Source organism: Magallana gigas, chromosome 9 (genome assembly GCF_963853765.1).
Source record: "Magallana gigas chromosome 9, xbMagGiga1.1, whole genome shotgun sequence".
In the NCBI taxonomy this organism is placed as follows: Eukaryota; Metazoa; Mollusca; class Bivalvia; order Ostreida; family Ostreidae; genus Magallana; species Magallana gigas.
The window spans coordinates 7,534,566-7,548,581 of record NC_088861.1 but is presented as its reverse complement, the minus strand read 5'-3'; the positions used below and the strand labels follow the sequence as shown (position 1 = coordinate 7,548,581).

The window sequence follows — 14,016 nt, the reverse complement described above, 5'->3', positions numbered from 1 at the left end:
TCAACAAGAGAACACATAAAATAAAACAATATTGATTGGAGTCAGTATCTTGTGACGAAACCTCAAAACAAGAAGTTAGTTTTCAGCATGTGCTTTATATAAATGACATGATATGCGATTTATTTAAGTCTTTAAATGAAAAACACTTAAATCTTGCCGACCGACCATTGCTACATCGTTCTTAACCACTTGGAAGGTAGATGGAAATCACCTACCCCAACGACAAGACAAACGAACACGTTTATTTCATATGATCAATAAATTATATTGCTTGAACACTTAAAGCTTTGGTTCAATGTATACACTTCCTTATTATTATGAAAACATGTTTATTTGTATTTATTTATCTAATTTGCAATAATATGAACGTGCCAGTATAAACAATTATGAAACATGTACATGAACTACTAAACTAAGTATTCAGAACTAAGTGTGCCGAATATTCACTTTTGAGTTCCTATAATCAACATTATCTATACTGTTCGTGGACTTTATATTAACATATACATTTTTATATATTGTATTATTGCGCAATTATATTTTACATTTACAAACGTTGTTCTTACAGCCTTGAAATTCATTGTGCCCATTATTCGCCTAGATATAACACAACTCTTATCTGTTTCCAATAAATAACGGTTGTTCACACAATCTTACCATACCACGTAAAACAGGTAACAGTTTATGAAAAAATTCAGTATGCCAATGCATTGAAAGTAACCTATTAAACATAATCTCTTCTTCTTTCTCGCTCAATTTTCAGCAGGATGCAGTTACATGCTGTAGCGTTTGCCAGTTTTATCTCCATAGTGCTTTCGTAAGTAGGTTTACCTAACAGTACTGTAAAACAACATTGATTGATCCTTTCTAAACGGAAAATTACAGAAGAAGCATACATGTACCGTCAACGCGGATCCCGTATTTGACCGCGCTCCCCCCGCGGTTATTAAATCCTTTCCGCGTTACACCATCGCGGTTAATTCATCGCGGTCCTCGTTGCAGCCATGTTTAACCGCGGCGGTGTGACCTACCGTTGAACAAGGTGATCGAAGATTTTTACCTGTATGCTATTAGACATTAAGACGGCCACCTAACACTGAGAGTCATTCTATACTGGCCATGTCTGATGTATTGTTTTTATTTCACATAAAATGATTACGTATTTTTAATGCACGTTTTCAAAACTCCTTATCAATTATTTTAGAGATATTTTAATTAAAGAATCATCTGCACCCGTAATAATTTTCATGTACATTTGTAACTGTTGATATACCTATTATTTCAAAAATATTTATTCATTTTTATAATATAATCTACATGAAGAAGAGGGTAAGAACTATAATATATTAATTTTCGATTTTTTAATGATTTATACAGTTCCGACTACAAAAATGCTTTTAATCCATATCAGTTTGTAGCTCGTTTTACGACACTCTCTCGATGCTCAAGACAATTAATCTAGTCCGTGACAGGCACATGCTACACGGAGAAAGTTTACCTATGGTCAACGGCATGATATGACAATTTTACTCAACCCTTAAAATACTAAGTTATATTGATATAATTTTATGCGAGTTCAATATGAAGCTACAACACAAATGTACGTGTAGTATCTGCTGCGAATACCGTTTTTCGTAACCGCCCCCTCCACTTCTTCAACGTTTTAATGACTGTCAAAGTACATGTAAATTGTACTTGACTTCAGTCCCAATTGTTTAACACAAAGGTGTGAAATCATCGCATTGACGGGAAATCACTCCACGCTTGAACGCACAGAATACACCGGTACATGTACATGTATATGAGACAGGTGAATAATCCGTGTAACGAGTGACCATCAGGAATTTCATGTTTTTCAAACAATTTTACTAACAGTAATAACAATAAATAGTTATTCATTTTACTGTTATCTGTTTAACTTTTAAACGTGTTTAAGATGCACCCCCTCCGCAAAAACCTGAAACCTTCAATATAGACTAAACGAGAGAGAGAGAGAGAGAGAGAGAGAGTCAATACTCAAGACAATTAACCTAGTCCGTTACAAGCACACGCTACGCGGTGTACGTATACCATACGATCAACGGCAAAATATGAAAATTTTACTTTACCCTTAAAATATAAAAAGATATTGATATCATTTTATGTGTGTTGAATATGAAGCTACTACACATATTATGTCGTATCAGTTGCGAATTATAACGTTTTTTCTACCCCCCCCCCCCCTTCCCCTTTCCAACGTTTTAATCTCTGTCAAAATGTACTGTATTTGTCCTTGTTTTACACAAAGGCGTGAAACCATCGCACAGACAGGAAATTACTCTTCGCTTGAACGCACAGAATACACGGGTATGAGGCAGGTGGATATTCCTTGCAACAAGTGACATCCAGGAATTCTACCCGTATATCAAACAATTTATCTAACAGTAACAATAAATAATTGTTTCATTTTACTGCCTTCTTAAACTGTAAAAGGTGTTTAACTTGTCTCTTCCCCCGAAAGAGAGAGAGAGAGAGAGAGAGAGAGAGAGAGAGAGAATTAGTTTTCTTTTTTTTAAAATAACGTTGTATACGAACTAAACTTCACAAACACAGTGTCAAACATTAAATTAAACATCATAAACAGTGTTTAAATACTTTATTGTTACACAAACTTCTTTTTTTCCTGTACCTAAAAACTAATAGAACGAAACTGTTTTCCTTTATCAAGGAAGGAGCACGTGGTGCAGCTCGCGGGCTGATTTGATTGACAGGTGAAGCACTCAGACAGAAACTGCATATTAGATTCAATCACAATGTATACGGTCCCTATTTTTTTATGAATACTAAACTTAGGAATATTTCATATTAGTATATTTGAATTGAATGCAGTGGCGTCGTGGGGGGGGGGGGGGGGGCTAAAGAACATTACCTCTCTCTCTCTCTCTCTCTCACATATAAAGATCGTAGATAAAATCAAGATCGGCGACACTAAATCAAGAAGCCTCCTCTGTAAGATAGTTGTACGGTTAGACGAAGCCGTACGCAATTTGGAGATTTTCTTTTGTCTTGAATAGGTGTGAAAACCCATAGGGCATGCCTTTTTCTACCCTGGGTTTGTTAATCACTATACACAGGAAATGATCGCGACTTATAATTGATATACACAATAAAGGAAATGTGTACAAAATAGTTGGCATTTGAATTTTTTAAAAGTAACTCGAGATGTATGCATTTAATAACATGTACAACTTCCCATGTTGTTTTGTGATGTAACAACCTCATTCCATTTCTTGTAAAGAATAACACCTTAAATAATCTAGTTAAAGACAGTAGTTACAACAATTATTTTAGTATTATCAATCGAACTCTGATGTTAACCTGAAAAATATCCTCGCGACCTTTTATTGCCATAAACCGCTTTGCGAATATTCTTATATAATAAGTAACTGTTTTCCAGATCGTGAATTATATCATTTGTACAGAAAACCTTGCCTATGATGAAGTTGAGTAAGAACATAAAATACACACAAAATACAAATATGATAAATACATTTAAATGTGTACTTATTGTTTTCTATATTACAATTGCAAACTGTTTGAAAGTTTGTTGAAACTCGATCGCACGGACATATATAGATCGGCAAAAGCATGTCATCAATTTAATTTACCCGGTATGCAGTTTACGTAGATTAAATAGGAAACTTTCATTACTTGTTCACAATTTAACAAGACTGAATAAACAAAAATTATAATCCGACTGCCACGCATACTTATCAATTTTTGAATTTTTTATGTCAATTTGAATGGAATGTAAAAATACACTGTCAAGTATCTAAATGAAGAAGCATTGATGAATGATTTTAAACACACTCTATAAATTTAACATTTAAAAAATACATATCGTATGTTATTCTAGATCGTTCCATTAATTAAAATGATATATACATGTATACATGTAGGGTCGTGTAGCTGTCAATTATTTTTTAGTCGAGGGAGATAACTCGCGTTTCAGTTCGATACTTATGTTAACCTGTAATTTATCGTCAAGACCGCGGCGGTGTTGATTTGCTGGACAACTCTACCGCGGGGGTACGCGGTTTTACCTGAGACACCTGTTTTAAACCGCGTTGCAATTTGGACCGCGGGGGTGCGCGGAAAATACGGGATCCGCGTTGACGGTACTGTAGTAACCATACAAGTTTTAATTAAATGTATGATATAAGAGCCCAAAATGTACTATTTGAAATTGCTTAGATTTATACATATATGTATAATTAGAAATTTCTTTTTTTCAAATAGTTTACTCACAGGAATGATAATTCAAAGCATAATGTTTATGTATGAAAGTTTTGGTAAGAACTTTTAAACCACAGTATATGCACAACGCATAACATACCGTAATATGTACATATGTATACGAATATTTCAAGATGGTGATAACTTTTAAACCACAGTATATATACATGTACACAACGCGTAATGCAATATGTATGCGAATATTCCATGTTTTGATGATCACTTTTAAACCATATGAACCACAGTATACGCACAACTCAGAACAATTCACATAATAAGATTTGGCGATAACTTTTAAACCATGGCATATGCAAAACGCATAAAATAATTTTTTTCGATCAAAATTTACACACATTTTTATAACCACATTGACTAATTGAAGGAACTTTTAACAGACACATTTTGATTCTTTTTTTTTAAATGTCTGATCAAGTTTGGTAGAGTTGAGTTTTTTTTCACATCTTAATGTTTTGGCCTACTTGATACAGTAACGGACACTCCAAACCGAAGATTGATATTTTTTCAGTCAAAGTCATCATCATGACATTGCTTTAGCTGTGGATAGGACTTTTGATTTAGTTGATTTCAACCCCAAGGACGGACACTTACAATACCAGGAGCTAAGCATGGGATTCGATTATATGGACACTAATGGTAATAGAATTTTATCATTTTAAATCTAAGAACCGTGCAATATATGAAAATATGAGAAGCTTAAAACAAGTTTTATTCCCCACATTGTTTCTTTATTTATCAATTTTAAGTGAGTTTTTCGTTTAATTAGATTAATGTTTATTTCTTCGAATAAATACGTATACTGCAGACGATGGCGTGCTTTCATTTGAGGAATACATCAATGTTACAAACTCTGACCCAATTCAGCGAGATATCTTCAACCACTATGATACAAACAAAGATGGAGTCCTTCAGAAAACAGAATATGTTGACACTCCATTCAGAGCAATGGACCACAATGGTCAGTCAATAGATAGCTTGTACATTTCATGCTTCTTTTTTTTTGGCTAACGTTAGGTAATGTTTAAGATTCAGTGAGCCAAATGATGATGCAAAACTTTACACAAGGCTTTTAACTACTAGTATACAATTCATTGGTTAATATCTATACATACAACTGTTTCTTTCCAACAAATATGCATTTAATCTTTGAAACTACTTTTTGGAACCATTTCTTTGCCTTTGCTTTCCTACTTGTAAATCTAGTAACAAAAATGTCCTTTGTTTGAAACATATTAAATTTTTTTAAGAATTGAGTTATTTAAAGCTATACACGCTATAATTTGCGTCAATTTTGAATAAAGGGGAAAATGTATGTGTTTGATTACTAATAAAAGTTACCTTTATTCTGTTAATTATAATGCTCAATTCGATCACGTAACAAATATATCAAATATTAAACAATAAAAAATATTTATTTTCCTGCCAGGAAAGTAATGCCTCCTCGTGAATATCAATCTATCACGTGATATCGACAGCTAAATTTAGCCTATCATACCAAAACTGGAGAAGGGTCAACATCTTCATAATTGTGATAGTTTCACAAAGGAAAGGATATTTTCAGTAAAGCATAAATTTGTCCGATATACGAGTACAAACAAAAGAAAAAAATACAAGCCTGTGAGTAGATATGAATACTTCCTTTAAAAAAATGACGTAGACCTGTGTTTTTCCCCTATGTGCTATTTATAGATCCTATAAGTGTTAATGCAGAAGTAAGGGTATCGTGAATGACAAGCGTATTTTACTCATTATACATGTATGTATTTCAATTTAACAACTGTTAAGCATATTAAAAATCAAGTTGGATATTTAATTAGGCAAACAATAACGACCATCTAGTTCTCCGCGGACATGCGCAATCAGGTCGGTTTGCTCTTCCTTCATCAATATTCATGAAAAGGTATATTTTCCTGGCAGGAAAAGAAACAATTAAAAATCTATATCTTTGTAACGAGATGGAATTCACCCTTGTAATTTACAGATTAAGGATAACTTTTATAAGTAGACAAACACATGCGTTTTCACTGTCATTCAAAATTGACGCAAATTATAGCGTGTATAGCTTTAAAATTCACTTTAAGGAGGCTAGATGGTCACCAAATTCACCATCAGATCTATCTCAATTTTTAAGATATGATTTAAAAAATATGAACTGTGAAGCTATAAACTATTATTTAGTAAAGAAAACATCCATATGTTTTACCTTTTTCTTATATTTTCATTAAGAGCTCTCTTCTAAAGGAGACTAATATAGTCCAAAATTGGCCACTACCATCGAACCCTCTTAAAATGAACTTTTCAGAAAGAATGTTGTATCTCGGTCAATACATATTTTCCAAAATGATAACAGATTCGCAGTTTAACTTAACTACTTTTTAAAGTTTAGTTATAAAGTATCAGTAATTTTTGGTCTACAGTATTCAAATTAATACCTCTGGACATTATTACCCGAAGTTACACGTGTACTTTGATTGATTTTGATGCATTGCGAAATAAAGTTATTTCTTTGAATATAGAACAGTCAAAAAGAACCAAAACGTAATTTGGACAATACTATACATGTGTTAGTGTAGGGTAAATAAGTGGAATTAGAGAACAATATAAATGATTGTAATTTTATTTTCTGGTACGTACCGAGTTAATCAGAAATCAAACATAAATCTAGTACTAAGTAAAAAGAGCATGATTTCTGTCATTTATCGCGAGATCCTTTTTGTCAAATTGTGTGCGGCTTATTAAAACACATTTGTATCATCTAATATGATCTATTAGAATTTGAAAATATTTTGTCTGATATTTAACAGGGGACAACGTAGTGACAAGACATGATTATGATCACTTCTACACCAATGTAAGTAATTTAGTAACTAACTGATATCCACTAAACATTGAATAACAATTAAATCTAAAGAAATCGCATGATTTTAACTTTGAAATGTGTCTGTCTTTACCCAGCGTTAAATTACATCGCCTAAAATAAATATATTAAAAATATGTATGCATGAGGTTTGAAATGGAAGAATCCGTCCGGAATGAAAAAAAACAATGTGTCTCAAAAAGTTCCGATTTTCTACAAACAAGACAAATAACCTCCTTCAGAATGTTCTTTATTCCTCTTAAATGTTCCTAATTAATGCATAAATGAAGCACTCTCTCTTGGTAAATTTCACTTCATTTTTTTTAATTTAAAAATAGGTACAGTTGGTGTTAATAAAAACCTAGAAATAATTGTTTAAGAACTTCGAACAAAGTATAGATTTGGTTTGAAAAAAGTGTAACTATCGCTTCTGTATTTTTCTTGTAGATGATTCATCATATTCTACAGCAGCAACACGGGCATAATGGACGTTAGGGATCCTGTACACCTGTACACTAAATAAATGATGAATTATTCATGTGAATTTGAGTCTTGTTTTGTAAATTTTGTCTAAAATTAACGTAAAATTGGGAAATTAAAAGAAATTTGAAATATAGATTACCCTCGCCCATTTTAGTCTCTTGTTGATATGTAATAAATATGTAGCTTTGTATGATGATTTTTCTCACCCCAGTTAATACCTCTGGTCGCTTACTGGTGGTCCAACTGGTGAAACAACCAATTTTAATTTCAAGTCTGTTTCAAGAAGACGCTTTGTTTACGAAACGCTTTGCAAAGAGAGTTCGAGTTCAAAGTTTTACTGAACATGTTACAATAACCTTGCATTATAAGACCTAAGCTACTGTTACTTTTTGACATGTACAATCAAACACAAAACTTCATGTGAAAATGATGAAACGAAATTCAAATGGTACAGTTTATCAATAGAAGTACGATATTCCCAGAATCCCCTAATATGGAGTCGAGCATGCGTATTCCAGTGAAAAAGACTAAGTAAACGTAGTTGCTAGCGCTAGTAACAACATGGGAGACAACACTTTTTGTAAATGACCAACATGATTTCCAAAGAAATCAGAAATACGACCAGAAGATTTAACACACGTTCTAATTCTGGAATACATTGAACGAATTACAGTAACTGCATGCATGTAACTTTACGAATATACGATATTAGTAATAGCAACTCTCTATTCTGTTTAAACAGATCCATGTTCGTGAATGGAGATTGTGCCGATTATTAAGCAACAAAGATAAGTTTGCACTGTATGATTGCGAAATAAAACGAATCGGAAATTTCCTATATCAGAAAGACTTTTATAATTATATAATGACCCTATCTGTCTTGTTTCTTATCTACTTAGACAACTAACATATAAAGGCAATTACGTCTCCCCGTTACAATACTAACTGGAACCGTGTCTCATCTTTTTTCATTCCACATTTCTATTTTCGCTCTCATTCATCGATTCTTTCTAAAAAATATTCTGGTTTTAGAAAACAACAACATGAAGTGCTTACTCTTTACGCTCATGATGGGAACTGTGCTTTCGTAAGTTTATCTTTTCAATGTTGATGATAAAAAAGATATTCTATATCATGTTTTCAGCATTTTATAAATACTTTACTTTATTATTTAACTCTCGGATCATTTTTTTTGGGTGGTTGTACACCTATTGCGAATAGATAACAATGATTTAACGATATATTTTTGTCGACGCAATTCGCTGACATTGAATAAAATTTACGTATTATACATATCAGAGAAAAGTCTTAACCCTTATTATTCTAAGTTTGATAGGAAATGTTCAAGATATAACATATATACAGTTAAGTTTGTAGATTACAATATGACCGCTGATATAATAAGAGAAACAGTAAATTTCACTGAAATTATCAGACATTTAAAACTTGTCTTTAAAATTGTCTTGGAAATGATATTCTTTAAAACGTAACGGCATGTGGATAGAAAAAGAAAATACAAAGTGATGCTAAGAAGTAGAACCATTTTAACAAGAGCTTGGACTTTGGGTAGTTGTGTCAAACAGCAATGTGACGTAGATCTATTTCAGTGTCGGTCACTCAGCCGTGGTTCTCTAAAATCAACAAGGTTTGTCTGGCTTTTAAACTAAGACAACGCAATCGGTGCATATTTCGCCTGAAACCGCGTCATTTTTAACTTGTTTTGGCGCAAGAATTAGATAGCTACGTCCTACTGAATGTCCAAGGTCTTGATAAAATGATTCTAAATTCATTTTCCTTTTGTAGACAGACGTACCATCACCATGACATAGAAATGTTTATAGACGGAACTTTTAAATACGTAGATACCGACCACGATGGTGTGATGGTTAAGGGGGAACTCGCTGCAGTATTTGACTACTTAGATGTTGATCGTAAGAATTTTAAAATCATTACCTTATAACGAAGAGTCTTTATCGGGAGAGTCCCTTTACGAACAGTATTGTATAATGCCAAATTAACAAGTTTGTGAGCACTATACGTAAATTAGTAACAATGAGTAACACATGTAATATGTAAACGGATTTATTTGAAGATGACGGCAAACTTTCCTATGCTGAATATACAAAATACGACGGAGCATCTGCTGAAAGCCAACTTACTCACGATGTTTTCAACCACTTTGATACTAACAAGGACGGTTTCTTGCAAAGAACTGAATACGTTGATACATTGTTCAGCCAAATGGACCACAATGGTACATGCCAATTATCTACATATCAAAATAATCTACATACTAAATTATATCTGATTTATTGGAAGTAGGCCCAGTTTAATTTCTGATTATATTACAGGCGACGGCCAGGTGACCAGACATGATTATGACCATTTCTTTACCAATGTGAGTATCATTTTGCATTATTAAAAGGGCAGAATGGCTGTGGCCATCTTTAGTATATATACCTACGTATATCTCCTTCAGACGAAAAGCGCTGTATAAAGATATAGGAAAACATTCAAATTTAAAAGCTGAAATATTTTCCAAATAAGGGTTTTTGGCCAAAAATATTAAATTAAAAATTTTAATTAATCTAATTTAATTTAAGGTTGATCTTATGGTTAATTTGTCTATCACCGAGCCTCCTTAAATTATTGTTATGGCAATGTTCTTTTACTTTCTAAAAATATTTTTAAACAACTTCTATGAAAAGTTGATTAAAAGAGAAATGTAATTAGTTAAAACTTAAAGACATAAAGCTAGCGACGACGTACATTTACTAGTATCAAATTTTTCACACTATATATAATTAACTAATTTTATTAATTATGTTAAAATTAAAATTAGTTTAAATTACTCCTTTCTTTACCCCCCCCCCCCAAAAAAAATGGGAATTTCTTTCGAAAATGTATAAAAATGAAAGTTGTTTTGTATACTTTTAAGATAATTTGAAATTAATTTCTCTCATTCATTTTAGGTGATTCATCATGAGATGCACCAAGGACACAACGGACACAACGGTCGATAATTTTGTTGTTGTCACATTTTCCTTATAAAAGAAAGATTCCTAAAAAAAATATATTACTAAACAAGAACTCAAATTAATGTGCCAGTGTAAAAGTATATATCTAATGAGTCAGACACGAATGAATTCTACTAAAGTAATAGTAAAAGAAATTCGAAAATAAAAAAAAAAGGTTTACCTAATATACATATATGTATTTACGTTCCAAATGAAAATATTTAAGACTATCCGCTTTATCATTCATAATTAGTTTTATTTTATTTGGTAAAAACCTCCGAAAAACATTCTAAATATATAATTACTTTTTTGATAGAATTTATTTGATGGTTATTTCGAAGCCCCCATTTCTTGGTGCCAGAATGCTTTCGGAATGGATTATTAATAGCAGAGATTCATGTGATGAAAATATACCACGCCTACCAAGATCAATTTTGAAATGCACCTAATAAAGTAATCTTAAGGTCAAAATCTAGTAAATGAAAGGTGCCTACAGGTTTATGAAATTCGAGATATAAATTCTTTTCATGATGCTTCATAACAATATCTTTGTTTCATAGAGTGTACCGGGGCTTAAATTTTTGATAAACACGATGAAGAATCATGTTTTAAACAACGATTTTTCTATGAAATATGATAGATAAAAGTTACAAATCTCGGAGTTTTGTCCATTTTTGACTAATGAAATATATCTAGAATGCCTACAGTCTCTCCAAAAACGGCATTAAACAAGCTCTTGACCTCCTCTTTAAAATGATTTCAAATTGAATATAGGTACCGGGACGACTTTTCCCGTGATTAAATATAGAATGTCAAAATTTTGTTTTATTTTCTAAATAATTCCCTTAAAGCCGTAATATACGGGAAAAGATTAATCAAATCAATTATGACGTCATAATGATTCTAGCACCAAAAGAATCATTTAGGGTGATTTAACCATGCATCGGACACATACCTTGGATCGGACGACTTTGTTTATAAATATACAAATAAATGTGCATGCGCTCATGTGTTGTTTCGTATATTCCTGAATTAGAACAAATGAACTTTATCATTATTAAGAATTTGACAGTCACATTGTCAAAGAAATAGCAATATAGCCATCGTAAAATGACATCAAATACGCCATTATTGAAAATTTAGTTATGAAGATTTTACACTAAAGCATTATTTGAATGTTGTGCGTTTGATTTTGAACTAGTGAAAATGCACTCTCTGCGTAAAATAATTAGAAAGAAGTAAGTTTTGAAACAAAATTTTATTAAAATAAGTCCAAGAAATATGAACAATTAATGTCAAGGTCATTATTGCACCATATGTTCATTTCACCATGGATCGGACACAAATTAACCATGCATCGGACAGTTTTCACTGCATGATTTCTTCTAATAATATGGAGATTATGTGCCCATTCATTGTGATATACTTTAAATGTGAAGTAAAATAAAAATTTAAAAAAATAATTGATACAAACATTTTCCTCAAACCACTTAAAAATCGAGTTTTACGGACACAGCCTTTTTAGTCCAAAGTGCCCGTAGGAGCTGGCACGATAAAGAACCCCTTATGATAAATATTCCTTTAAACAGAAGCACTAGTCTAAATTCCTATATGTAGATTTGAGGATTTACATTTAAAGAAATATGAATAACAATTGAATAAATTAATATTTCCGAACCTTTGTATTTTTGCATCAAAACCAGAAAATGTTGTTATTTTAAATCTCTACTCCACTGCTATAGCTGTCCGATGCTTGATAAATATTGTCCGATCCATGGTGAAATAGTTCAATACTTCTTTTCTACATTTTTAACAATTTCACAATTTTTTCTCCAATGATTAAGCAAGGGGAAAACCTGTAACTTTTAAAATAAGTTTTATTTATATTTTGACGATATTTGATGCGTGAACAAAGGGAAAAATCCAAAGGTATAATTGCAGGTCTAGACCAATACAACACTGTATGAGGTGTCTACGTAACGAACTATTCCTGCCGATTTGTTTACAATAAAAGCCACCTTTAGATATTTATTCGTTTGTCTTTGACGCTAGAAAACGAATATTTTCATTTGTTACACAAAAAAAATACAAACAAACAAACAAACAATGGGATCGTTTTGTAACTTTTATAACGTCATTTGTGGTAATTAGAGCATTGTAATGTAAAAACGGCATATAAAATATGATATCATACATTTATTCATGATGGTGACGGAGAAATGAAGATTTATTCTCTTCAGAAATTAAAACCATCCTAATTCCCAAGGGCATCGCTTCAAGAAAATGGGATTTTTCTGAGGAAATAAATCTGCATATATCCCAAAAATATCTGCAATAAATTGTGAATTAAAGCAAAATATACACGATTATATACACGAAATACGTCGCATTTTAATTTAAAGGGAATATTTTAAATAGAACATAAATCTGATTCAGAACCAAAAAAGTTTATAAATTCTGGAAACTAATTAATTTTCTACTGCATCCATGACCTAATTCCATATCATTGCTGAACAATTTTCAAAAAAACCTCATGGTTGTTTTCATCTTTAGACCCTATTAATCCCCTTTAGAAAGACATCTTTAAAGATATAGGAAATATTCGATTATACAAGATTATGGTCAATGAAATCTATGACTTTGACATTACATTTAGCTTGAAAACGGACGATGTTGCACTGAAAATATAACTTTGATTTTTCATGAAGAGAATCGTTTCATTTAAACAATAAAATGTTTTCTTTCATCATTCATGCGGAAGATGAGATGGCGACATTGCAGAAAAATACATAATCCGCGTGAGCGGGCTATGTGAATTTTTTCTGCAATGATCGCTACCTTCATAACCCGCATGAATCTTCAAAGAAAGCATTTTATTGTTTATATTTACGTCTTTCCATTAACAAATTAATAAATTGATTACAAAAAAAATAAGAGAAAATCAAATAAATTATTGTTTACGTACATCAGTGCGTTAGTTAAAAGAAACAGCCAAATCGTCTTCTATGACAGTTTGAGTCTGACACCATCACGATTATTTCATGTAGTCCGTGATTTTTCTTAGGTGGTGAAGTTTTTGAGCAATCGATAAACTGGGCATGTAATTTCAGTCCTGTCAGTTCCTACAGAGTTATGAAGGCTGCCCCCCCCCCCTTTTCTCGCAATTAAAATTCGTCTAAGTTGTATGAAAAGTGTAAATATATTTGATCACTCTCTACAATCGAATCATACATTCTGCAAAAGAACGACAACTTTTTAGATTGAGATCATGCATGTATTACCAAACATTAGGGGTTTTCAAGCAGGGACGAATTTTACATATGAAAAAAGTTCGCTGTTCAAAAGTTTTTACTGGTTATTTATCAT

General features: G+C 32.0%; 2 protein-coding genes across 2 annotated transcripts; both read left to right on the top strand.

Annotated features, from left to right (window-relative positions):
* The first annotated feature begins 573 nt into the window (after positions 1 to 573).
* On the top strand, positions 574 to 7,686 carry LOC105349105 (uncharacterized). The gene is made up of 6 exons (XM_011458788.4): positions 574 to 674; positions 764 to 817; positions 4,802 to 4,929; positions 5,099 to 5,251; positions 7,098 to 7,144; positions 7,598 to 7,686. Exons 2-6 carry the CDS (start codon positions 768 to 770, stop codon positions 7,643 to 7,645), a joined length of 426 nt encoding a protein of 141 aa, XP_011457090.3. The 5' UTR covers positions 574 to 674; positions 764 to 767; the 3' UTR covers positions 7,646 to 7,686.
* A 917-nt stretch (positions 7,687 to 8,603) lies between these two features.
* On the top strand, positions 8,604 to 10,719 carry LOC105349106 (uncharacterized). Its single transcript, XM_066070856.1, has 5 exons — positions 8,604 to 8,720; positions 9,437 to 9,564; positions 9,726 to 9,887; positions 9,985 to 10,031; positions 10,606 to 10,719. Exons 1-5 carry the CDS (start codon positions 8,677 to 8,679, stop codon positions 10,654 to 10,656), a joined length of 432 nt encoding a protein of 143 aa, XP_065926928.1. The 5' UTR covers positions 8,604 to 8,676; the 3' UTR covers positions 10,657 to 10,719.
* The last annotated feature ends 3,297 nt before the right edge of the window (positions 10,720 to 14,016 follow it).